Below are 25,984 nucleotides of genomic sequence, written 5' to 3' on the forward strand. Positions count from 1 at the left end.
CTTGTTCAGTGAACGCACCATTTCTCCGAAGGGTGGCGTTTTACACCACTTTCGGCAGCCTTCCTGAAACCGCAGGTCCCTTCACCAGTCGTATCAGCAATTCAGATTGCATGCAAATCCGAAGCGTCATTCAAAAAGAATCGAGTGTGAGGGGGGGGGGGTGAAGTGTAGCGCATTCCTTGAGAGAGAATCCAGCCCTTTTCTTCTCTCCCAGCCGGCTTGCAGCGAGGCAGCTCAGGTCGCGCACGCAGCAGACGCATGAGATTTGTCTGAAATTGAGAGAGCTTTGTGGTCGGTAGGGAAGTTAGGAGAAGGCTTATTCGCCTAAATAGCGAGTATTGCTGCGAAAACAATTTGTAGCCTACTTTGTGTCGCAGAGAATTGATTTAGTCTGTTACCCGTTTTCGTGACCATGGTTTCACAACGGAGACCAACTCACTTGTACGGGTGGGCATTGATGATAGTCGCCGTTTTCTGTCAACGATGTCACGGAAGTTGTCCGGAGAAAGACTTGGAGAAAAGGGAAGAGGAGGCGAACGTAGTTTTGACTGGTACCGTTGAAGAAATCATGAACATGGACCCAGTGCATAATACATACTCGTGCAAGGTAAGCCTGACTGTCCTGACTTGAGTGGATAGATTTATGTTGAGTGAGGTTGTCTACAAAGTAACGATAGTCTTGTCGAAAACGTTACAAAGTATTCAATGTTTCTGTTTCAGGAAGTATGATACGTGTAAGCCTAACTCCAAAGTGACACCTGTCAAATCATAGCCTATCCACTATAACATGCCATCCCACTTTTCTTCCAAAGCCAACGGTGGCCATTTGAATCAGTGCATCGGTCTTGGTAGGCCTTCTCATACAGTAGTTGAACAAAACAAGTAATAACAATCTCAACCTTTTCAACAAAGTGGTAACTATTTATTACATATTTATAGGCTAATAAACCCCCTTTGAAACATAAAATACTATATCTGTCTTCCTAAGGGAAGCTCAAGTGAACGATATATATATATATATATATATATATATATATATATATATATATATATATATATATATTTAAACTATAGTGATGTACATAATTGAGCTATATATAAGGCGTTACATTTGTTGTTCTTCAGAAGCTTGTTTTTAAAATTTATTTACAGGCATGAAGTTGTATTTGACAATTGCCTTGTCATAGAGCAGGACACTAAAGATCCATATCCTATGTAGAGAGATTGGAGTAGATTAGAGGTGTCACGTTTTCAGATCGGAACCACTTTACCACCAAATGAGACCGGCCCAAATGGAAACCTGTCCCATGAATATGAAATGTCTTCTGTTGCGAATATGGTTATGGTTTAGCAGATACAGTCCAGGAAAGTATGTATTTATTCAACCATGGTACACTGATGTATACAATTTGTCCCTTTAAAGTTTTATTAAAACAAGTGGTTGGAAGAATAAGTGCTTGCATGCATATAAACATGAAATAACTGGAGTCCTGACTTAAATCTGTTTGTTAAACTACAATTGTTGTAAAATACTTTTGATATATATTTGCTTAAAGGTAGACTGCAAAATTACATCATCATAAGCAACAGGGCAGATTTCCACTTGCATACCTCATATCCTAGTTATGATGATGTCACCTTGCTCAGACTACCTTTAACTTGAAGTTACAGCCTGCATGTGAGGAGCCTCAGTAAAGAGCTAAAGAGTCTTTTTCCATGGCCTTGATAAAGGTGAGGGTATGGCGGTACCTGAAAGGCAAGACCATGGTCAACGGCGAGGTTCTTCTAGACGGCGGCAACAAGGTGATGATCGGCGGCTTCGGGGACCCTGTGATATGCGACAACCAGGTTGCCACTGGCGACACGCGCATTTTCTTTGTCAACCTGGCCCCGGAGTACATGTGGCCTGCACATAAGAACGAGCTGATGCTCAACTCCAGCCTGATGAGGATTACCCTGCGTAACCTGGAGGAGGTGGAGCACTGTGTGGACGGTAAGCTGCCATTGTGTTGTCTCCTCTCTCTTTCTCTCTCTCTCTCTGTCTGTTTTTCAGTCTCAACAGGACGGTATGGAATAGTCAACCCCCTCTCTGTTTAGGTATCCCATATTAGGGATGCACAGACCGGTTTGGGGTTTTGCTTTACCTTACCTAATGGTATTTCAATGTTTGTTTTTTTAAATGTAATAACTGAGTGTTGAAACTCGAAAAATTATGGCAATCGTCCGTTCTTACCGGCAGTAAGCCTTATATGCATGCAAGAGCTTCAGGTGCACACATACTTTTGTGCCATGAATTTTGCCTGTGAGGCAGTGCGGGTGCCAAAGGCACCTTAGAAATCAACACAAAGTGCTGCTCGTAAGAACTGTTATTGAATCCATTGAAAATACAGTACATGGTCATAAACCAGGTTTCATTCCAACCTTTTAATGCGAGTAAAGTGCATGCTGGATAAAAAATGTAATGAAAGGCCTGATGGAAATTTTTCGGTAAACTTTCCAAGTATCGATAAAAAAAACATGTTAGACAAGGTGGGATCTTTTTCTGTCTGTAAAATTAATTATGTGGAAAATGCCAGTGGAAAAGCTTTTATGTGCGAATATTGATATAATTACCATCATATTGAATTTAACTTGGAGTCACACGATGACATGTGTGGTTCTCCTACTATGACTCATCGGGAAAGCATGCAGTTTATTAGGTTACAGATTAAATAAATGATGAACTTCACAGGGTGGTGAAAGTGCAAGGTGATGAGGTTGATGCTCCTTTCCAATAAATATTAAGGGTCTTATTCTGGTGACATGATAATCGATGCTTGGCTGTCATTTGACAAGTAAAAATAATTGTGCTTTTTTCCATAATAATAATCTCATCATATCGGCTATATGTGCGCTCTAGCCAACAGCGTGCAGATAACGCTGTTGGCTAGAGTGCACATGCCAATACCAGAGTGTGCACACTCGCTATATAATGCACATTTTTTTTGTGAGTAAGCCATTTTTAGAATGTAGAATATTGGATGGAAATCTAGCTATAGGGGAGAATCATTATTCTGATAAAGGAAAAGTGACTTTTTCACAAAAATAATGTTTTACACGGTGGAAAGGATAATAAATTAGGATTTTTTTTGTGGGGGGGGGGGGGTTGATTGCTTTATACTAAGGTTGGGCGCAATCCAGATTTTCATATTGTCATACTGTCCTTCATACGTTCCAGGATTTACGGTATTACCAGTTTAGTACACAAGGGGGCGCCAAATAAACTACAAAAAAGGCCATTGGCACAAATAATAGCGAATTTCCATGGCGGTTGCTAGCTAAATATGCTAATGAGGGAAAAGAATGGCGATCCAGCTCATAAAGTTATACATATAGGAGCTACCAAATGCCATTTTTGGTGAGTTTGGACATTTAAAAGTGAATGTGAACCAGAGACATTGTGGAAATGAACAAAGTTTTGACACGCTTTTCTGAAGGAAAAACAGTACTGGCACTGGAGCAGCATGTGTACATGCTATGTCTGTGAGGAGTCTGGAGTCGCGAGGGTAATGGGCTTGACTACTCAGAGAAGATGGGAGTGTATCAGACTGGCCAAGAACGGAGAGGAGAAAACAAGGAATTCAAAAGATAGCAGTGGCAGATGTACAGATAACTCATCCAAAGGGCTTTGACTTCTCAAACATGGCAGAAAGCTAACTCAATATGATGCCCCGTCAGCTTATTAATTCAGCCACTTACTTTGATAACTAGCAAGTTAAGCTTAGTTGTCGCGTTAACGCATAATTCTTAATTTTTCACGCAGGAAAAAAGTTCAAAGACATAAGAAATATCTTGCTGCTTTTTTAAAACGAAGATCCTGAAATGCTTCTTATTGTAATTGTAATTTCAGGCAGTTTTTGTGGTTCAGTTGCACTTCTCCATTTGGATGAGAATTCATGAACGAGCATTCAACCAGCAGACAATGCTCTGACTGATGTGTAGCTTCTTTTTTCCAGTACTTTCCTCGCCTGCCTGCTTTTCTCTGGTAAAATGCAATTTTAACGTTAAGCAAAATATTAGGAAATGTTGCTGGCTACATTCTTTCTGTAAAAAACATTAGAAATATGATGGCCATGTATAATAAATACCTTTATTTTTCTTTGTAAGCTCTTTTACTCGTGTGCCTGTCAGCCAAATAGCGTTGCACTTCTGTTGTCATCTGATGAAGATGTTGACTTTCAATATTTACTGAACAAAAATATAAATGCAACATGTCAAGTGTTCGCCCCATGTTTCATACGCTGAAATAAAAGGTCCCAGATATGTTCCATACGCACAAAAAGCTTATTTTTCTCAAATGTGCACAAATGTGTTTACATCGCTGTTAGTGAGCATTTCTCCTTTGCCAAGATAATCCATCCAACCGATAGGTGTGGCATATCAAGAAGCTGATTAAACAGCATGATCATTACACAGGTGCACCTTGTGCTGGGGACAATAAAAGGCCAATCTAAAATGGGAAGTTTTATCACACAACACAATGCCACAGATGTCTCAAATTCTGAGGGAGTGTGCAATTGACATGCTGACTGCAGGAATGTCCACCAGAGCGATTGCCTTAGAATTGAATGTTAATTTCTCTACCATAAGCTGCCTCCAACGTTGTTTTTGAGAATTTGGCAGTGCATCCAACCGGCCTCATAACCGCAGACCCTGTGTAATCACGCCTGCCCGGACCTCCATATCCGGCTTCTTCACCTGCACGATCGTCTGAGACCAGATTATTTTAAGGTTAGTCTGACAGAGTAGTACAGGGCAGTCACATTGTAAAGATAGGCATCACACTCCCTGCATCACAAGTAAATGGTATCTGAAATATCATAGCTGTAGGGTTACACCCATGACTGTTTCCCAGCACTCAGACAAATAGGGACACCTGAGTCCTCTAAGCAGGTTAGTTGTCATGGTGAAGCTGCTGCGGCCCTGCTCAGGTTAATCATCTCTCTCTAGGAGGTGGAGGTGTCCCCTTTGATATACACCTTCAGGGACAGTAACTGACCTCCCTGAGACAACCTTTCCCCGTTGTCAGGGGGACGTTTTATGAAGTCAGAAGTAAGCTCTTAAAGTCTTTTTTACACATAACCCAGAGCTTTGAGGTATTTACTGGGGACTGCGTTTCTCACACTCTTTTAGCAGTTGACATTTATGTTCACACCTCTGTTAATGGCAAAGCCGTGGCACCAAAAATAATTTTACCTAAACAGAGGCAGGAGCAGGAGGAAGCGGACGTGGAGAAGGAATGAATAGATCAGACTTGTCTGTGCTTGAGAACATGCAATCATAAAAAGAGTTTTTTGAGGAGCTTCCTGAGTTTGGGAAAAAAAAAAGGAGACAAGTAATCCATTTTAGCCAGCTGCAGCTCTAGATACTGAAAACTTCCCCAGTGCAGTGAGAGTTATTGAGAGCTGTCGCTCCTTTTGGCACTTTTTTGTGAAGAAACCATTTGTCAGGCACTATAAGAAGACCCATACCCGTGACTAATAAGTCCTAACATCTGCCGTGACTATGCCCATCTCTGCCCTCTTTGCCAGCAAACAAGGCTTGTTGCTGTTCGGCTTCTGCTGGCGCTTGACGATGTTGGCAGCTGGTCAGAAGTTAGAATCCATGGCCTCCATAAACAGGCCTCAAAAACGGCCAAATCATTCGTGATGGCAGGTGATTCCAATGGTCGCAGGTTGTTTGCAGTGTTTGGTAGAGTTTGGCACAAATAACATTTTATCTTTCCCGGCACGACACACTGTACTGCTGACATTTTTTCTTCCCTCTTTTCTTATTTTTCAAATTCGCCTTTCTTGTTGCGAAGAGAGGAGTTTCTTGGTTCTAGCAACTATTGTCTAGTTGCTAGATGCCTTGGGTTTGGAGAGGTTCTTAGCATGGCAACATATTTCACATAACTGGCTTAGAGGGCCAAGGAAATGCATTCGGAAATGCACTTGGTCCTGTTTCGTTTCAATATAACCTTATGAAACTTTTCAAACTGTATTCAATGTGAATTTGCAGTGTATTTGTTTCATTGCTGTACAATTATTTCACTCAGTCTTTATAGGACAAGGTTAAAACAAATCTAAGTGTACTGATTTTCAGGGGCATAATAGCGATCCACGTCTCTCTTGAGGTTAGACACAAATCTGTATTTGTTTTTTTTGCGGGCCATATTTCACCCAAGGGATTATTTGGCATTCCTCCATCTGATGAAGAGTGAGCTCTGAGGCTTCAGTCCAGTGCAACATTTTAATTAAGACAGTCAAGTCGGATCACATCCTCTGTGTGCAGCCAACCACCATTCAGGAGACTGGGGATGTTAGTACCTTCAGACAAGACTCTACCTGTCGCTGCGCTCAGTGTACCCTCCACTCCTTTCTCCCCATTCTTGACATATCCACAGCTAGGAGAGACCCAGGAATGCCTGGCGGAGCTAGGCGGGGAGGCACATTGTCAAAAAGTGGAGGAAAAAGAGTCTCTGTGTAAGATGCATGGGAGGGAGGAGGAAGGATAAGTGAGGATGAAAGGGGAAGAGAGAGAGAGAGAGAGAGAGAGAGAGAGAGACCGTGAGGAAATTCTTTGTTCAGGTGTGGACTTGGAATGCTGGAGATGTGTGTTTTTCTTGGCATCTCACGGTCAGGAAGTGCGACCAATGCTCCGTGGCATAGATAGATGCCTAGAGGCATCGTGTTTCGTCCTATCACTCCCCAGAGCTTTAGTGCGGAGGTACAGGCCACTTCAAAACCTCGCACGGGATCACTTGGGCAATGCTTTAATCTCACTAAGAGCAGCCTTCCCCTCAAAGGAAGCTTTACAAGACCTCACTAAACACCCGGCCACGAAGTTTCTAAACCCAGAGGCGCAACATCGCGAGACTTCATGGAATTCTTGCGAAGCAGACCAAGCAGACCAGGCCGGGGTTTGGGGTTTGAGAAGCCAATGAGAGAATTGAAACATTCTTCCTTAGTTGTTTATTTTCTTGGCACAACTTAGATTCGGGGCCAATGTCTTAAGTAGTTCAACATGTTATTATTCCAACCTCATGAAAGTGACAAACTGACACGTTTTCATTTTCGTCCAAAACAACTTTATATCAAAGGTGTGCCTTTGATTTGATGGCCTGCACATCAAACGACCGTTTAGACCTGATGACGTGTTTCTGCGCATGAGCTTAGCTAGCCAACGTCGCCATGACATCGCCTACAAGCGTGATCAGGGATTTCTATTGGAGAAGCAGTTTCTGCCTATCTTCATACTGTGCTGTCTTTGACCCGGCACTCTAAAAACACAGCTCCATATTTGTCGCCGTTCAAAGCTGGCCCGCTCCCAACGTGTTATCTCTGTTCACACGGCTCTCAAAGGCAATTCAGAGACTAAATGAAGACCTGAAAAGGGGCAAATGCACCACTTCTGACTGGGACACACATCCCCTTCACACTGTTGACGTTTACCTTGCAGAAGCGGATAAGCGAAGCCTACATCTTCCTCTCCCTATGTTTGCACCTCGAGCGACAACTATTCAGTGAAATGTTAGCATATTCAATTGTTCCCCGCGCACCGAGTTGTCAGATAGTGTGTCAAAATCAAGCAGAGTCATTTGCATGGCTTTGGAAAAACACAATGAGACTGCTGTCTGAAATTGTATGGAGGGATACAAGATTTAACCGAATGCCTGAGGGCTTCATTTTCTGAGAATTGAGAAAATGTGAATTGTTACTGTTTGTTGTCATTTGTTTTTTTCTCTCCCTCTGCTGTGTTACTGACAGAGGGGAGAGAGAGGGATGAGAGAGAGAGAGCGAAACCGTGAGGCGAAAGGACATGGACGGAGGGGAGGGGAGGGAGAGGAAGCCCACTTGATGGAGAGGTGTTGAGCGTACAGGGAGATGCTATCTGTCCCAGTCTGTTTATCAGCTGCTTTTGTTTCAACTTCACTTGATGCCAGTAACGTCATTCCTTCAAGGCTCTGTCAGAGGAGAACAACAAAGGGCTGTTTCTTCTTCTTTTTCTTTCTTTTCTTGTTCCATCCTCTTCTCGCTCTCTCAAGGAGGTGACATGCCAGTCAATGGCCACACGGGTGATGCTGTGATGCTGTTTCTGGTCAGTGTGACGTTCCGTCCACCCGTACTACTATAAGTGCTCTGCTCAGTTAAATATCTGCTAGGCGTCGGACAGGAATTGTCAGTGGATCCCTAGTTCTCTATGGTCAGTGTGTAGTTGCGTAAAGCTTGTCTGATATGTGTATGGCGTTAAGGGCTGAGCAGTATGGGGTTAGTTTGCTAAGCCTGGAGTGCGATGGGGTTCCTGATTTGCCGGCAGGTGGTCTGAGTTAATGGCGGGCCTGCAGACAGTCCTGTGGAATGTTCCTCTGGGTGGGTGGGATGTGGGATGACTGTTTAAGGCCTCTACATCTCATTCTCCCTACCTTCACCCCCCTTAGCATTCCTTCAGCAAGCCTCCCCCCCACTAGATCTGCTAAGGTAATGAATAACTGATATGAAATTGAGGGGTTGAACATCTCTTTGTTTGTTCATTTGGACCTTTACAAGGAGCAAGCATTTGTGATTTTCACATGCAGGGCTCATCTTTACTAAATTAAGTTAAGTTGGATCCCTGTTGAGTGAGTCCCAATTTTAAAGGACAATGCCAGTCCTGTCGCATCTAGTGCCAGATGAGTTTATTTTGAGATGGTCTGGATTATTTTGTCTGTGAGGTCAGTTCTTACCTACGGTTTATCAGTGACTCTCAGGAATGCTTGCCCCATTTCTAATTCAGTGTTAATAGAAAACAAATAGTTAACAATACCAGAGTAGACCACCAATCACCACTTATTCTGCACAGATTAGAAGCCCTGTTTTATGTCATGATAGCTATGTAGGTTTTATCTATGTCCCAAAGAGGAGGCGTAGGGGGCATTTGACAAACCGAAAGAAGTGTGAGAGAGTAGTCCTAGACCCAGACAGTCCCACCCAGAAGACTGAGAGAGCAGTGAGGTCTTGTGGTCTTGTGCCTTTCTTTATCCCAATCTACTGGCCATACAAGCTCCCCTTTGTGTTCAGAGAGTCATGGGAAGTCATGTACCCGAGCAGGGTGACTCGAAGGATTGGACTTTTCTCAGGATACTTCGATGTCTGTGGGTTTGCGTCCCTGGGTGTGTGCGCCTGTGCGTGTCTGTATGTGCGTATAACAGTGTTGTAGTACTCGAGACCGGACTTTTGTACTTGGTCTTGACTTGGTCTCGGATAGTGAGGTCTCGTCATTTCTTCCCGAGGCCAGCGGAGTAAAAAAAGTCAATCATCAGCTTCTATTCAGTCAGCGTATATAAACGTCTCTCCAGCCAAATATATACTCTCCTTTCTTGAAACATTAATATCTTATATCTATTATAGACAGGTTTGTACAGTGGTGAACCTATAGGCCTTCAGTGGTGAACCAATAGGCCTTCAGTGGTGAACCTATAGGCCTTCAGTGGCGAACCAATAGGCCTTCAGTGGCGAACCAATAGGCCTTCAGTGGTGAACCTATAGGCCTTCAGTGGTGAACCTATAGGCCTTCAGTTTGTGACAGGTTAGTACAGTGTTGAACCTATACGTCTTCAGTGTGACAGGTCAGTACAGTGGTGAACCTATAGGTCTTCAGTTTGTGACAGGTCAGTACAGTGGTGAACCTATAGGTCTTCAGTGTGTGACAGGTTCATGATTCTGAAAGGACGGCAACCGTAATACCAGCGCACTCACGTAGGAGAGTGCACTTTTTGTAAAACACAAAGGGCCAGTTGTTTGGTGTAATGAAGGCTATACGCCGGTTTAAGCCGTATACCCACTTTGTTTTCAGTGGGCACTGCTTATACTCACTTCTTAATCCCTCCTGATGCGTATCAATGTAGTGTAGTGGAGGTATACGGCTCAATTATGTAGAACAATAGAGAAATCATGCTAAGTAGCCTACACAATTGCAAAGCACAGTGAAATATATTCATTTGTGCATCACACACACAGCCTTGTTTCAGTGGAATATCATCTGCAGGCGGCAAGAGTGTGCAGCTCTCAACTGGTGTTAGCATGGTGCAGCTCTCAACTGGTTTTAGCATGGTGCAGCTCTCAACTGGTTTTAGCATGGTGCAGCTCTCAACTGGTTTTAGCATGGTGCAGCTCTCAACTGGTGTTAGCATGGTGCAGCTCTCAACTGGTTTTAGCATGGTGCAGCTCTCAACTGGTTTTAGCATGGTGCAGCTCTCAACTGGTGTTAGCATGGTGCAGCTCTCAACTGGTTTTAGCATGGTGCAGCTCTCAACTGGTTTTAGCATGGTGCAGCTCTCAACTGGTGTTAGCATGGTGCAGCTCTCAACTGGTTTTAGCATGGTGCAGCTCTCAACTGGTTTTAGCATGGTGCAGCTCTCAACTGGTGTTAGCATGGTGCAGCTCTCAACTGGTGTTAGCATGGTGCAGCTCTCAACTGGTTTTAGCATGGTGCAGCTCTCAACTGGTTTTAGCATGGTGCAGCTCTCAACTGGTTTTAGCATGGTGCAGCTCTCAACTGGTGTTAGCATGGTGCAGCTCTCAACTGGTGTTAGCATGGTGTAGCTCTCAACTGGTTTTAGCATGGTGCAGCTCTCAACTGGTGTTAGCATGGTGCAGCTCTCAACTGGTGTTGCTCACAGAAGAATGACATCGGTAGCTGGTAGTGTAGGAAAGACTTTCAACTTATATCTACCAATATCTACCAGTAAATACTAACTATGTTAAAAATAGGTACCAGGTATTGAAAAAGTTTCATCCGAAGTGTTGGTTAGTAGGCTATTTGTGATGCGCAATTGTCATCATGCATCAGGGGCATAGACATGGATGGGCCTGGGTGGACAGAGGCCCACCCACTTGGGAGCCAGGCCTTGACAGGCCCACCAAATCAGATTGATGTGGTGGAAGCATTGTTGTGGATTTACACCATCACATTTCTTCATGTTTTTATATTTAAAAAAGGTGTGGTTTTGAGATTGAAAATCTTCACAATTTATTGGAAAACTCCAGTTCCACTCACCAGATGATGATCATTTGAAACTTTTTGTTGAAAGTTAACAGAAGAAGCTAACAAATTAGCAACAACATCCTATTTGATAACACCTGCTGCAACCTCTGCAAACTATCCGACAACAAAAGCTAGCTAGCTAGGTCATGGGAAAACTACTGCTCGCTATTGCGCAGTGACCTTTTGTCCTTCAAGAACGCAGAAGTTGCCATACGTTTTTGTAAAAATGGTCCCACTCATTAAGTCAATGTTCATCATATATGCATAGTCACATTAACCATATATACATGTACATACTACCTCAATCAGCCTGACTAACCGGTGTCTGTATGTAGCCTCGCTACTTTTGTAGCATCGCTACTGTATAAAGCCTGTCTTTTTACTGTTGTTTTATTTCTTTACCTACCTATTGTTCACCAAATACCTTTTTTGCACTATTGGTTAGAGCCTGTAAGATAGCATTTCACTGTAAGGTCTACTACACCTGTTGTATTCGGCGCACATGACAAATAATCTCTGATTTGATTTGATTGGTTGATTCGACTTTCACTCCAAAATATTGCCCTGATACAGTTGAATGGCAGATGCCTTGATTTAGCTTTTGATGGCCTAGCCAATGGCTGACGTAGCCCTTTCCATTCCAAAAAACTGAAGAGATTAAATCAAAACATAATTGAAAATAATAATATGATAATCATTATTATTATGTTCTAATAATTATTTTATAAATCCTTAGCCTTTCTCTGAAGGCGTAGAAGGCCCATTGTGTTAGGGTTAGTAATATTTTACCTCAACAATATTTGACCTCAGTTTTTCACTATTCTGAAAGTCTAAAGAATCCACATGTTGTTTTGAAATATGAACACAGAAATACTGGACATGAGCCTCCCGGGTGGCGCAGTGGTCTAAGGCACTGCATCGCAGTACTAGCTGTGCCACCAGAGACAGTAACTACTAATGTTGTTTTGAAATATGAACACAGAAATACAAGACAGTAACTACCACATGTTGTTTTGAAATATGAACACAGAAATACTGGACATGAATGAGCCTCCCGGGTGGCGCAGTGGTCTAAGGCACTGCATCGCAGTGCTAGCTGTGCCACCAGAGACTCTGGGTTTGAGCCCAGGCTCTGTCGCAGCCGGCCGCGACCGGGAGGTCCATGGGGCGACGCACAATTGGCCTTGCGTCGTCCAGGTTAGGGAGGGTTTTCCCGGTAGGGATATCCTTGTCTCATTGCGCACTAGCGACTTCTGTGGTGGGCCGGGTGCAGTGCACGCTGACTAGGTCGCTAGATGTACAGTGTTTCCTCCGACACATTGGTGCGGCTGACTTCCGGGTTGGAGGCACGCTGTGTTAAGAAACAGTGCGGCTTGGTTGGGTTGTGTTTCAGAGGACGCATGGCTCTCGACCTTCGTCTCTCCCGTGCCCGTACAGGAGCTGTAGCGATGAGACAAGATAGTAATTACTAACAATTAGATACTATGAAATTGGGGAGAAAAAGGGGGGAAAAAAGAAAGAAATACTGGACATGTTGAACTCTTATTATGGTGGTGATTTGACAAAGTTACAATCATGGTGTTGAATTGGACTAGCATCTTTCTGGTCTTGGTTTCGACTCGGTCTCGGACCCCTTGTCCCCCTCCGGTCTTGGTCTTGACTCGGCCTCGCCCCCCCTCCGGTCTTGGTCTTGGCTCGGCCTCGCCCCCCCTCCGGTCTTGGTCTTGACTCGGCCTCGCCCCCCCCCTCCGGTCTTGGTCTTGACCCTCCTCGATTTGCTCCGGTCTTGGTCATGAATCGGTCTCGCTTTAGTTGGTCTCAAACACAACACTGGCATATAATGTGTGAATGTGTTTTCGCAGTGAAGCGAGTGTGGAGAGGCAGTGAGAAGATAATGAGTATTGGAGGGGCGAGCAACAAATACTGACAAAGGCAGAGAGATCTACCTGTTTGCCAGCTACCCCTAAGTCTCCAGAGTTATTATACTTTTAGATTTTAATAAATAAATTGTGGGAGCGCAGTGCCTGCCAGGAATAGCGATGAAGGGCTACAAATGAAAAATCCATGAAAGACAGGAGGGAGAGTGAACGAGAGGGAGAGAGAGGAGGGGACCACTTCACCTTACCCTGACTCACTGCCCTACCCGTGACTCTGTCTGTTTGGTTAATGATAAGAATCACTGATGGAATTGATGTCTCATAGAGATCCATATACAGTCAGACACCCTAGGTCTGTCACTCTGTTCACTAGCATAGTACAGTCAGACACCATAGGTCTGTGACTCTGTTCACTAGCATAGTACAGTCAGACACCATAGGTCTGTCACTCTGTTCACTAGCATAGTACAGTCAGACACCATAGGTCTGTCACTCTGTTCACTAGCATAGTACAGTCAGACACCATAGGTCTGTCACTCTGTTCACTAGCATAGTACAGTCAGACACCCTAGGTCTGTCACTCTGTTCACTAGTATAGTACAGTCAGACACCATAGGTCTGTCACTCTGTTCACTAGCATAGTACAGTCAGACACCATAGGTCTGTCACTCTGTTCACTAGCATTGTACAGTCAGACACCATAGGTCTGTCACTCTGTTCACTAGCATAGTACATTCAGACACCATAGGTCTGTCACTCTGTTCACTAGCATTGTACAGTCAGACACCATAGGTCTGTCACTCTGTTCACTAGCATTGTACAGTCAGACACCATAGGTCTGTCACTCTGTTCACTAGCATAGTACAGTCAGACACCCTAGGTCTGTCACTCTGTTCACTAGCATAGTACAGTCAGACACCATAGGTCTGTCACTCTGTTCACTAGCATAGTACAGTCAGACACCATAGGTCTGTCACTCTGTTCACTAGCATAGTACAGTCAGACACCATAGGTCTGTCACTCTGTTCACTAGCATAGTACAGTCAGACACCATAGGTCTGTGACTCTGTTCACTAGCATAGTACAGTCAGACACCATAGGTCTGTCACTCTGTTCACTAGCATAGTACAGTCAGACACCATAGGTCTGTCACTCTGTTCACTAGCATAGTACAGTCAGACACCATAGGTCTGTCACTCTGTTCACTAGCATTGTACAGTCAGACACCATAGGTCTGTCACTCTGTTCACTAGCATAGTACAGTCAGACACCATAGGTCTGTCACTCTGTTCACTAGCATAGTACAGTCAGACACCATAGGTCTGTCACTCTGTTCACTAGCATAGTACAGTCAGACACCATAGGTCTGTCACTCTGTTCACTAGCATTGTACAGTCAGACACCATAGGTCTGTCACTCTGTTCACTAGCATAGTACAGTCAGACACCATAGGTTTGTCACTCTGTTCACTAGCATAGTACAGTCAGACACCATAGGTCTGTCACTCTGTTCACTAGCATTGTACAGTCAGACACCATAGGTCTGTCACTCTGTTCACTTGCATATACATTTAGACACGATGCCATATATACTGAACAAAAATATAAACGCAACATGCAACAATTTCAAAGATTTTACTGAGTTACAGTTCATAGAAGGAAAATAGTCAATTGAAATAAATTCATTAGGCCCTAATCTATGGATTTCACATGACTGGGGAGCCGGGCCCAGCCAATCAGAATGAGGTTTTCCACACAAAAGGGCTTTATTACAGACAGAAATATTACAGGAGAAATGCTCACTAAATTTGAGATACGTTTTTTGTGCATATGGAAAATTTCTGCAATTTTTTTTATTTATTTCACCTCATAACACATGGGACCAACACTTTACATGTTGCGTTTATATTTTTGGTCAGTGTGTAATCTTAATGTAAAATCTCCAAAAATATACAAATGGTATTTTGTGATGTTGTAGTGGAGTTCCGTGTGCAGACAGTAGACCAAATTTGAGTTGATGCCAAGGCCCTCGTCTAGCATTCAAGTGAGAATGATCTGGTTAGAGGAATGATGAACCTCGCCCCATTTCATATTGTCAGTTGTCATCTCAAGCATTTTATAATAGTTGTAAGCCATAAAGACTGCACTAGCAGTCTTTACCTTTGAATTCTTTACCCTTAGGGCACAATTATGAAACATTCAATAGGGCTCAATGCCACTCATACAACAGTTCATGGAGTGGTCTGGTCTTGAACACCTCCTTGGGCTGTACAGAGAGAGATAACTATTCTGGGAATATGCGTTACTCAGAACTCCATACTGTAGGATTGGCCCTGAACCCCTTTCGCAGGCTGAAGCCCAAACTTGTAGCATTCCTTTAAAGAAATACTCAAACGAGTCCCAATCCTCTGAAATTGATTTAGATGGTTTACGTTGGTGGACTTAGTTACTCCTGTAACTCCTTCAAGTGTCATTTTAAACCTCTTCAAAAAAACAAACAAAAAAAGATATATATATTATTCACCCAGTACACATATTGCACACAATGGCAGTGTAGAAAAGCACCAAAGGGACATCAGTGCTACATGCTTCCACTGGCCTTCATCTTCTAAGGGGACCATTGAAACAATAAATAATGAAATGCATGAGCCATCTGCATGTGAGGAAGGTGTACAGTACAGGCCTCTGAGACATGAGCTAATCTAAGTTGTTTGGAAAAGGAAACTGACTGACCCAGCAGGCTCCCGGACTTCATATGAACAGTGAACCGGAACCCCCCCCCCAGGATCCCAGTCTTACCAGACACAAAGGCCAGAGGGGTAATCACAGCCCCACCGTGGGACTGTAGAGCGGGATATGGACTTCCTCGGGATCTGAAATCTACCGCGTCATTCCAATTCCGACCTCCTGATTCTACGGCTGGATGGCGAGCGTAGCTGCTTATAAGTAGCTGCTTATTGCTGCTTACTGTAAACACGCCGAAGGCACCAGGGTTAAAGGGGAGGCTTACGACGAGCCCTCGAGGGGATTGTAAGACTAATGTAATTTAAGTTTGGGTTAAGGTTAGCTCGACTGTCAGTCTAGGACAGAGTATGGGATATTGGATGATAGGGGAGACTGTTTGCTGATAAAAACCTTGTGCAGTTTTGCCTAAAATGAGCCATTTCTCAGGTTGTCAATCTCTTGTTTCTTATCTTATGTTTATCCAACTGCATTCAAGCAGAGAATTCATCATTCTGAGTTGAAAAATATACAGCTAGAGGCTGGGTCGTGTTGCCCCATGGTCAATATGTCAACCAGGGAATGTGCAATGCATTTTCCCCTCCCTGCTTCCTCTAGCTCATCTGCTAGACTGAATTAAACCTGAGCCACAATGCATGATAATAGAATCACTCGCCTGTATTGAGAAACAGGAAGAACCCAATTACAAGGACAAATCTCCCTTTCCCGATGTGGAGGTGGTCTGACTTGGTGTTGGTCAATATATAAACATTCCCTGCTGGCACCCGTAGTGTAGCAGGGATAGTTAGTTGGTAGCCTTTGGGATGCTACTGTATTCCTAATACAACTGTTCTAGCTTTTCTATGTCCTGGCATCTGCTGCAGTTTCTCTCTTTCTTTGCTGGTTGGAATGCACTGTGGCTGGCACTACACGGTAGATGTAGTTGGCTTCAGGAGCAATTGCAATGTATTTAGGCTAGTTACAAACCCTGTTGCTTCTGCTTGTGGGCCCTCTGTCTTATCAATGTGAGTTTCTCCAGACTGCCCTATAGTACTGTATAGAGGCTGTTAGAGGTTCTGGTTTGCTGGTGTAGGGCCCACGTTCGCACATCACACAATGACATGGAGTGATGCACAGGCCTTTCCTTTGCTTCTGCTCCTCCACCATCGCTCACGTCTCTATCACTTCCTGTTCTCCCCCTCTATCCCTCCCTCCATCCTGGAGGGTTGACCTTGATGAGAAAAACATCAAGACCCTCTCTCTTCCCGGTGTCAGGTATTTGGGGCTCCTGCATTGTGGGAAGGAGGACTCTTTCCTAGCAGTCTCTCTCCGTCTGTCCCCCTGCCATCACTCCTCTCTGTATGTCTAACTCGTTGTCGGTCTTTTGAGTTATGTTGTATTTCTTTTGGTATGTCTGCTTACCTGTACATGTGTCTATCCACCTCTCAGCGCATCCGTCTAGCTCTAGCATCGATCCATTCCTCTCCCCCTTCTCCCATATTTCTCTCCTCGAACCTCTCCACATCCTGTCTGTTTCTGGAGATCTGGGCAGAGGAGGTGACCTCCCTCTGTCTTTTTTCCCACACTCCCACTCCTCTGTGTCTCAGAGTCCATCCAAGGCCCTCTCGGTTCACCTGTAATTAGGCTGGAATCTGGACAGTAAAGCTGCCAGCCACAGCCTAATAACCAGGTGCAGCCTCCAGACCGCCAGACTTGAGCCGTGCAGGTTCAAAAACAAGTGGGATTGAACTACTTTCATATCTCCCTATTCCTGATGTTCTATCTCGAGAAGATGTGTGAGATGCATGTCGTGTAAGTCACAACCCCATCGAGCAAGACTTTGATCGTAAATGGCGATGGAGCTGCCCTGCACTGTGTGTGTGTGTGTTGGGCAAGCGTACATGTGTATGGGTGTACGTGGAACACAGTATGTGTATACTGTGCAAGGCCCTGAGATGACACTCCTCTGTGGTGGTAGGGCAGCTTTCTCTGAGGCCTCAGGAATGTGCCTCTCTCTCGCTTTCTCTCTCACTCGCTTTATCCAGTGTGTGTGCCCACCCACTGGCACCCCTGAGCCAAGAGATTTGGCTGGCTACAGTAAAGTGGCCTGGCCGATCCTGTTGTTTTAGCCAACAATGGCAAGGAAGTGGTGGCTTTCAGAGGCAAACAGAGATATCTGGATGAGGTTGTCTCAGTGGCGCACGCACGCACGCACGCACGCACACACACACACACACACACACACACACACACACTGCCTGTGTCTTTGACCTAGGACAGCTCTCACACAGCTCTTTGATTAATCTAACTCGTAAATCTAACTCGTAAAAAATTTTCTTTCAACAAATTATATTTTCATCACTAAAGTATATGTCAGAGGATAGGCTGTAGTTCTTGGGATGTGAAGCACAGCCCATTGGCGATGAATGGGAACAGCCACTTGTAGCAACCCCTCATCAGTACAGTGATCACTTGAGGGATGGAGCAATACGCTTCTGTTTGCAATCAACATGGTTCCATCAGTCACACAGAAAGACTGTCTATTGATGCACAGCACTTGAGAGAGAGAAGCGGGAGGGAGGGTAAGAGCAAGGGAGAGAGTGACAGAAAATGGGGGAAAGAGGGGGGGAGTAGAAAGTATAGAGGGGTGTAGGAGGAAAGGGGGAGAAACCGAGCGTTATACAGAAATAAGAGTGGGAGACACACGAGGCAGTTAGAAATGAGGGGGGAATGGGAGAGTGAGAAAGAGGGGTGCAGCCGGGAGAAATGAGACGGAAAGAGGGAGAAAGAGAGGGAGGAAGGGAACAACAGAGGGAAGGAGCAGGAGATATGGAGGGAGAACTGAGCAAGGGAAAGGGAGCAAGAGAGAAACGGGTGCAGCAGGGAGAGTAAAGAGAGGGAGAGAGGGAGAAACGGGTGCAGCAGGGAGAGTTAAGAGAGGGAGAGAGGGAGAAACGGGTGCAGCAGGGAGAGTTAAGAGAGGGAGAAACGGAGAGGTGCAGTAGGGAGAATTAAGAGAGGGAGAAACGGGTGCAGCAGGGAGAGTTAAGAGAGGGAGAAACGGGTGCAGCAGGGAGAGTTAAGAGAGGGAGAGAGGGAGAAACGGGTGCAGCAGGGAGAATTAAGAGAGGGAGAAACGAAGCGGTACAGTAGGGAGAATTAAGAGAGTGAGAGAGGGAGAAACAAAGAGGTGCAGTAGGGACAATTAAGAGAGGGAGAGAGGGAGAAACGGAGAGGTGCAGTAGGGAGAATTAAGAGAGGGAGAAACGGAGCGGTGCAGTAGGGAGAATTAAGAGAAGGAGAGAGGGAGAAAAGGGTTCAGCAGGGAGAGTTAAGAGAGGGAGAAACGGAGAGGTGCAGTAGGGAGAATTAAGAGAGGGAGAAACGGAGCGGTGCAGTAGGGAGAATTAAGAGAGGGAGAAACGAAGCGGTGCAGTAGGGAGAATTAAGAGAGGGAGAGAGGGAGAAACGAAGCGGTGCAGTAGGGAGAATTAAGAGAGGGAGAGAGGGAGAAAAGAAGTGGTGCAGTAGGGGGAATTAAGAGAGGGAGAAACGGAGCGGTGCAGTAGGGAGAATTAAGAGAGGGAGAAACGAAGCGGTGCAGTAGGGAGAATTAAGAGAGGGAGAAACGGAGCGGTGCAGTAGGGAGAATTAAGAGAGGGAGAGAGGGAGAAACGGAGCGGTGCAGTAGGGAGAATTAAGAGAGGGAATCGGGCCAGCAGCTACCCTGCTTTGTGTTGAGCCCTTTATTATCCACGCTGAGATGAAGTCATTCCAAGACCAGCCAGCGAGACGCTCCACTGCTCCTCCCGGGGTTACTTACTTTCCTCTCCAGTGGCTGTCTCCCATTTCTTTGTGTATGTATGTGTGTGAGAAAAATCGAGCGTTATCTGGTATTTGCTTCTGCCGCTGCTGTTTTACGTGCGTGTGTGAGATATGTGTGTGCCTGCTTGCGTGTGTCACATGTAGCCTTGCCTTCCAGAAAGTGCTAGAAGAGCAGACAGAAGAAGACAGAATACCTAATTGTTGAACTAATAGTCGTGGCTCTCCTGTTGTTGCTTTAGTTTCACTCCAGGAGTGTGGGAAGCCCAGCAAAACAATGACTGATTGAGCTTCCACCCCTGCGAGCAGCCTCCCGGCATTTCCCAGGGAAAGTATAATCTCTCAAAATGTTCGCCTGAAGGAAGAACTCTCATGATCGGGTACAACACCTACTGCCTGCGGTGTACCCGAACCCACCTCTCAAATCGTTGCTTTTCTCCTGACTCACACCATTAGCTAACTCACCTGTCTCACTTTGGAGAGCCTCTCCATGGATATTACCATACGGCAGTGTCAGCCATTTGGGGGATGATACACGTTTACAGTTCCTACTGCAAGTTGAACTCTACCTATTCCTGACATGCTCTATAAAACTGTCTTCTTTCCCCCCTGGGAGTAAGTGCATAGAAGCCTGCTCTTGGAAAGCACTTGGAATGAGAGATTGGAAAGTGCTCTCCCAAAATATATGAGGATGAAGATAGTGTGGAATGTAGAGGGTGAGTTTGGCACACTTTGGCTCTTTCTCACTTTTCTATGAGCAAATGATGTTGAATTTCAGGCCTACATTGAAAACACTGAAGAACTAGAAGGCCCCATAGTTCAACGCATAAAAGTATCGCTGCAATGCAGCCTCGGGACAAGTCAGATTGCGCAGCACTGTCTTCGATTGAAAATGAAAATGTAATCCGTCTTTCATTGGCTGCCTGCAAAGGAGGAACAAGGCAAATGCCTGTCAAGCTGCATACCACTGTAAAACAATATATTGAGATTCAGTCAAAATGACTCATTTTATCTAGCCAAGTCAACTAAAAAGAATTGTTGAGTTGGACAATTTTTGTTGTCGTTGTGTGGACTTCAACTCACTCAAAATGCCAACTTAATAAACCAAGTTGAATCAACAAAGGTCAACGTGTTTACTCAACTTAGAAATTCACAACCAAAAAGTGAAATCAACTGAAACAACATAACAGCTGTATTGACTAAAACAGTCAAGTTAAGTTGCCTTCAACTTATTTTGGGGGGCAGAACTCATAAGAATAATACCCAGCACATTTTATACATTTACAATTTGGATCATATAGCAGACGCTTTTATCCTGAAAAAGTTCAGTTAGTGCATTCAAGAAAAACGTAGATCAACAACCACACGTAAAAAGTAACAAGTAAAATGTTTCTTGAACCTTTACTGAGAATGTTATTGTAGTTAAATTGGTATGTGGGTTGGGTGACATTACTGAGTGCACGACCAGTTTTAAACTGGCGAAAAAGCTCATACATGAGCAAGAGAGAAAAAGAGAGAGCAAGAGAGAAAAAGAGAGAGCAAGAGAGGAAAAGCTCATACATGAGCAAGAGAGAAAAAGCTCATACATGAGCAATAGAGAAAAATCTCATACATGAGCAATAGAGAAAAAGCTCATACATGAGCAAGAGAGAAAAAGCTCATACATGAGCAATAGAGAAAAAGAGAGAGCAAGAGAGGAAAAGCTCATACATGAGCAAGAGAGAAAAAGCTCATACATGAGCAATAGAGAAAAATCTCATACATGAGCAATAGAGAAAAAGCTCATACATGAGCAATAGAGAAAAAGCTCATACATGAGCAAGAGAGAAAAAGCTCATACATGAGCAATAGAGAAAAAGCTCATACATGAGCAAGAGAGAAAAAGAGAGAGCAAGAGAGAAAAAGCTCATACATGAGCAAGAGAGAAAAAGCTCATACATGAGCAAGAGAGAAAAAGCTCATACATGAGAAAGAGAGAAAAAGCTCATACATGAGAAAGAGAGAAAAAGCTCATACATGAGAAAGAGAGAAAAAGCTCATACATGAGCAAGAGACGGGTGGGAGCTGGGAGCTTAATGTTCCCTACTGAAATCTCTATTATATACAGTGCCTTGCGAAAGTATTCGGCCCCCTTGAACTTTGCGACCTTTTGCCACATTTCAGGCTTCAAACATAAAGATATAAAACTGTATTTTTTTGTGAAGAATCAACAACAAGTGGGACACAATCATGAAGTGGAACGACATTTATTGGATATTTCAAACTTTTTTAACAAATCAAAAACTGAAAAATTGGGCGTGCAAAATTATTCGGCCCCTTTACTTTCAGTGCAGCAAACTCTCTCCAGAAGTTCAGTTAGGATCTCTGAATGATCCAATGTTGACCTAAATGACTAATGATGATAAATACAATCCACCTGTGTGTAATCAAGTCTCCGTATAAATGCACTTGCACTGTGATAGTCTCAGAGGTCCGTTAAAAGGAACACACCAGGCAGGTCCGAGATACTGTTGTGAAGAAGTTTAAAGCCGGAATTTGGATACAAAAAGATTTCCCAAGCTTTAAACATCCCAAGGAGCACTGTGCAAGCGATAATATTGAAATGGAAGGAGTATCAGACCACTGCAAATCTACCAAGACCTGGCCGTCCCTCTAAACTTTCAGCTCATACAAGGAGAAGACTGATCAGAGATGTAGCCAAGAGGCCCATGATCACTCTGGATGAACTGCAGAGATCTACAGCTGAGGTGGGGAGACTCTGTCCATAGGACAACAATCAGTCGTATATTGCACAAATCTGGCCTTTATGGAAGAGTGGCAAGAAGAAAGCCATTTCTTAAAGATATCCATAAAAAAGTGTTGTTTAAAGTTTGCCACAAGCCACCTGGGAGACACACCAAACATGTGGAAGAAGGTGCTCTGGTCAGATGAAACCAAAATTGAACTTTTTGGCAACAATGCAAAACGTTATGTTTGGCGTAAAAGCAACACACCATCCCCACTGTCAAACATGGTGGTGGCAGCATCATGGTTTGGGCCTGCTTTTCTTCAGCAGGGACAGGGAAGATGGTTAAAATTGATGGGAAGATGGATGGAGCCAAATACAGGACCATTCTGGAAGAAAACCTGATGGAGTCTGCAAAAGACCTGAGACTGGGACGGAGATTTGTCTTCCAACAAGACAATGATCCAAAACATAAAGCAAAATCTACAATGGAATGGTTCAATAATAAACATATCCAGGTGTTAGAATGGCCAAGTCAAAGTCCAGACCTGAATCCAATCGAGAATCTGTGGAAAGAACTGAAAACTGCTGTTCACAAATGCTCTCCATCCAACCTCACTGAGCTCGAGCTGTTTTGCAAGGAGGAATGGGAAAAAATGTCAGTCTCTCGATGTGCAAAACTGATAGAGACATACCCCAAGCGACTTACAGCTGTAATCGCAGCAAAAGGTGGCGCTACAAAGTATTAACTTAAGGGGGCTGAATAATTTTGCACGCCCAATTTTTCAGTTTTTGATTTGTTAAAAAAGTTTGAAATATCCAATAAATGTCGTTCCACTTCATGATTGTGTCCCACTTGTTGTTGATTCTTCACAAAAAAATACAGTTTTATATCTTTATGTTTGAAGCCTGAAATGTGGCAAAAGGTCGCAAAGTTCAAGGGGGCCGAATACTTTCGCAAGGCACTGTATATCACTGTTAGGGTTGTTTAGTACATGAATATATAGTCTACTTAACTTGATAGTAAGTTAGATTAATGGAAAATATGACGTAATTACAAAATGGAGGCAAGTTATTTCTACTAAAACCTAAATTGATTCAACTATAAATCGTAGGTTATATCGACTAACTGTAAATTTGACTTAAGTTTATTTTATTAGTCATGTAAATGTGGTGTTGTTTAGGATAAACTCTACAATTAAAGTTCATATAGCTAAAGTTGAAATTGGTTCAACTAGGAATAGTAGTTATACTGAAAATGGTGAAGTTGACTTAACTGTCTTTTATTAGTCGAAGTAAATATGATGTAAGTTGGGATAGCTTGAAATGTAAAGTTGATAGAGCTTGAAAAAGGCCATGCACCTTTATCTCTGGAAATAATAAGTTGAAACAACTCATTTTTTTTTACAGTGCATAAGGGTCAAACAAACTCTGCTATAATTCTAGCTATAGAATTAGGTGCTATTGGATATACACTATATATACAAAAGTATGTGGACACCACTTCAAATTAGTGGATTCGGCTATTTCAGACAGTTGTTTAAAATTGAACACACAGCCATCCAATCTCCATAGACAAACACTGGCAGTACAATGGCCTTACTGAAGAGCTCAGTTACTTTCAGCCTGGCACCGTCATAAGATGCCGCCTTTCCAACAAGTCAGTCAAATTTCTGCTCTGCTAGAGCTGCCCCGGTCAACTGTAAGTGCTGTTATTGTGAAGTGGAAACGTCTAGGAGCAACAACGGCTGAACGAACGGGACCGCTGAGTGCTGAAGCGTGTAGCGCGTAAAAATCGCGTCTGTCCTCAGTTCTAACACTCACTACCGAGTTCCAAACGGCCTCTGGAAGCAACGTCAGCACAATAACTGTTCGTCGGGAGCTTCATGAAATGGGTTTCCATGGCCGAGCAGCCGCACACAAGCCTAAGATCACCATGCTCAATGCCAAGCGTCGGCGTGGAGTGGTGTAGTGTAAAGTGGAGTGGTGTAAAGCTCACTGCCATTGGACTGGAGCAGTGGGAACGCGTTCTCTGGAGTGATGAATCACACTTCACCATCTAGTAGTCCGGGATTCCAGGAGAACAGTACCTGCCCCAATGCATAGTGCCAACTGTTTGTTGGAGGAGGAATAATGGTCTGAGGCTGTTTTTAATGCTTTGGGCTAGGCCCTTAGTTCCAGTAAAGGGAAATCTTAACGCTATAGCATACAATGACATTCAAGACAATTTGGTGCTTCCAACTTTGTGGCAACAGTATGGGAAGGCCCTTTCCTGTTTCAGCATGGCAATGCCCCCGTGCACAAAGCGAAGTCCATACAGAAATGGTTTGTCGAGATTGGTGTGGAAGAACTTGACTGGCCTGCACAGAGCCCTGACCTCAACCCCATCAAACACCTTTGGAATTAATTGGAACACCGACTGCGAGTCAGGCCTAATCGCCCAACATCAGTGCCAGACCTCACTAATGAGGTAAAGTCCCTGCAGCAATGTTCCAACATCTAGTGGAAAGCCTTCCCAGAAGAGTGGAGGCTGTATTCATATAGTTCTTTGCTGGCCTGCAATGACAACAACAGTACTCCTAGTCCACAATGTGGAAATGATAAGAGCACTGCATCTACTTTTCCTAACATGAAAATGCCTTATAAGTAAGGAGGACAGAGGAATACAGGCGAATGAGATATGGCATCTGATACACACAGCCAATAAAAATTCCTACGGAATTCCCCTGTCCTTTATCCTACATGGTTCAATGCCAAACTTTTCAGGGCAGGTTGACATGGGCGGATCTTATATTCCTCACTTATTTTTCCTGTAAATCAGCTAGAAACTGTCAAGTCACAGGTCTACCATCGCCTGGGGGGGAGAAAGTTAGCAGTGGTTGGGTCAAAGTGCAGGGGTTAAGTTAGGGGCAGGCATGTGGATACCCGTATGCCTGGAGTTGTAAGAGTTGAAACCCTCTGGAAAAAAGGGGCGACACTTGAAGGAACCGAGAAGATTTTTGCTCTGCCTATTGCGACTCGCATGGCTTTGTTGGACTATTTGGTCGAGGTGTTTGCTCACCAGCAACAGCTAGATCCCTTGACCCTCCATTTGAACAAAACTGTGAGGCGTTTGGAGTGGAGGCATTTGGATGTGTGTGGCCCTTCTCTCAGACCTGGTCGTGTCTCTCTCTTTCTCTCCCTTTCTCTCTTTCTTTCCTTCTTTCTTTCTTTCTTTCTTTCTTTCTTTCTTTCTTTCTTTCTTTCTTTCTTTCTTTCTCTCTATCTCGGCTCAGCCATGTCTTTGCAGATTGAACTGGCTGCCAGGATGCTAGTGGAATCTTGATCAGGGCACATTTACATGGAGACAATGGGGGAAGTTCAAGAGATTTCTCCTTGCTTTCTCTCCCTCTCCCAGGCCTATTTCGCCCTCTTTGCCCCTCATTCCGTCCCTCTCCACCTCAGTCTTTTTGCCCGGATTCTCTCTTCTTTGCGGGTTGGTGTCTTCGGAGAGAGAAGAAGAAGAATCGGAGGTAGGATGGAGGAGAGCAGCTCTTCTACAGTAGAGGGCCCTGAATGGGCTTAGACTTCATCAGTACTAAAGAGGACAGGCCCCTCTCAATACCCCCATAATAATGAACTCCACACACATGCACACACGTGCAAGGCTGAACACACACAGGGCCACACACACACGCACACGCACACACACACGCACGCACGCACACACACACACACACACACACACACACACACACACACACACACACGCGCGCGCGCACGCACACGCACTCCGGTTTAAACAGGCTGTTGGGAGC

The 25,984-nt window shown here is 44.2% G+C and overlaps 1 protein-coding gene across 1 annotated transcript in view; it reads left to right on the forward strand.

The window, feature by feature from the left end:
• The first annotated feature begins 266 nt into the window (after positions 1 to 266).
• LOC139416419 (agrin-like) overlaps positions 267 to 25,984 on the forward strand; it is a 275,974-nt gene continuing 250,256 nt past the window's right edge. Inside the window, exons 1-2 of the mRNA XM_071165012.1 lie at positions 267 to 607; positions 1,732 to 1,993. Of these exons, the coding sequence (XP_071021113.1) occupies positions 413 to 607; positions 1,732 to 1,993 (457 nt within the window). The 5' untranslated portion in view covers positions 267 to 412. The remainder of the gene's footprint in view (positions 608 to 1,731; positions 1,994 to 25,984) is intronic.

The sequence above is a fragment of the Oncorhynchus clarkii genome, chromosome 9 (genome assembly GCF_045791955.1).
Source record: "Oncorhynchus clarkii lewisi isolate Uvic-CL-2024 chromosome 9, UVic_Ocla_1.0, whole genome shotgun sequence".
Taxonomy (NCBI): Eukaryota; Metazoa; Chordata; class Actinopteri; order Salmoniformes; family Salmonidae; genus Oncorhynchus; species Oncorhynchus clarkii.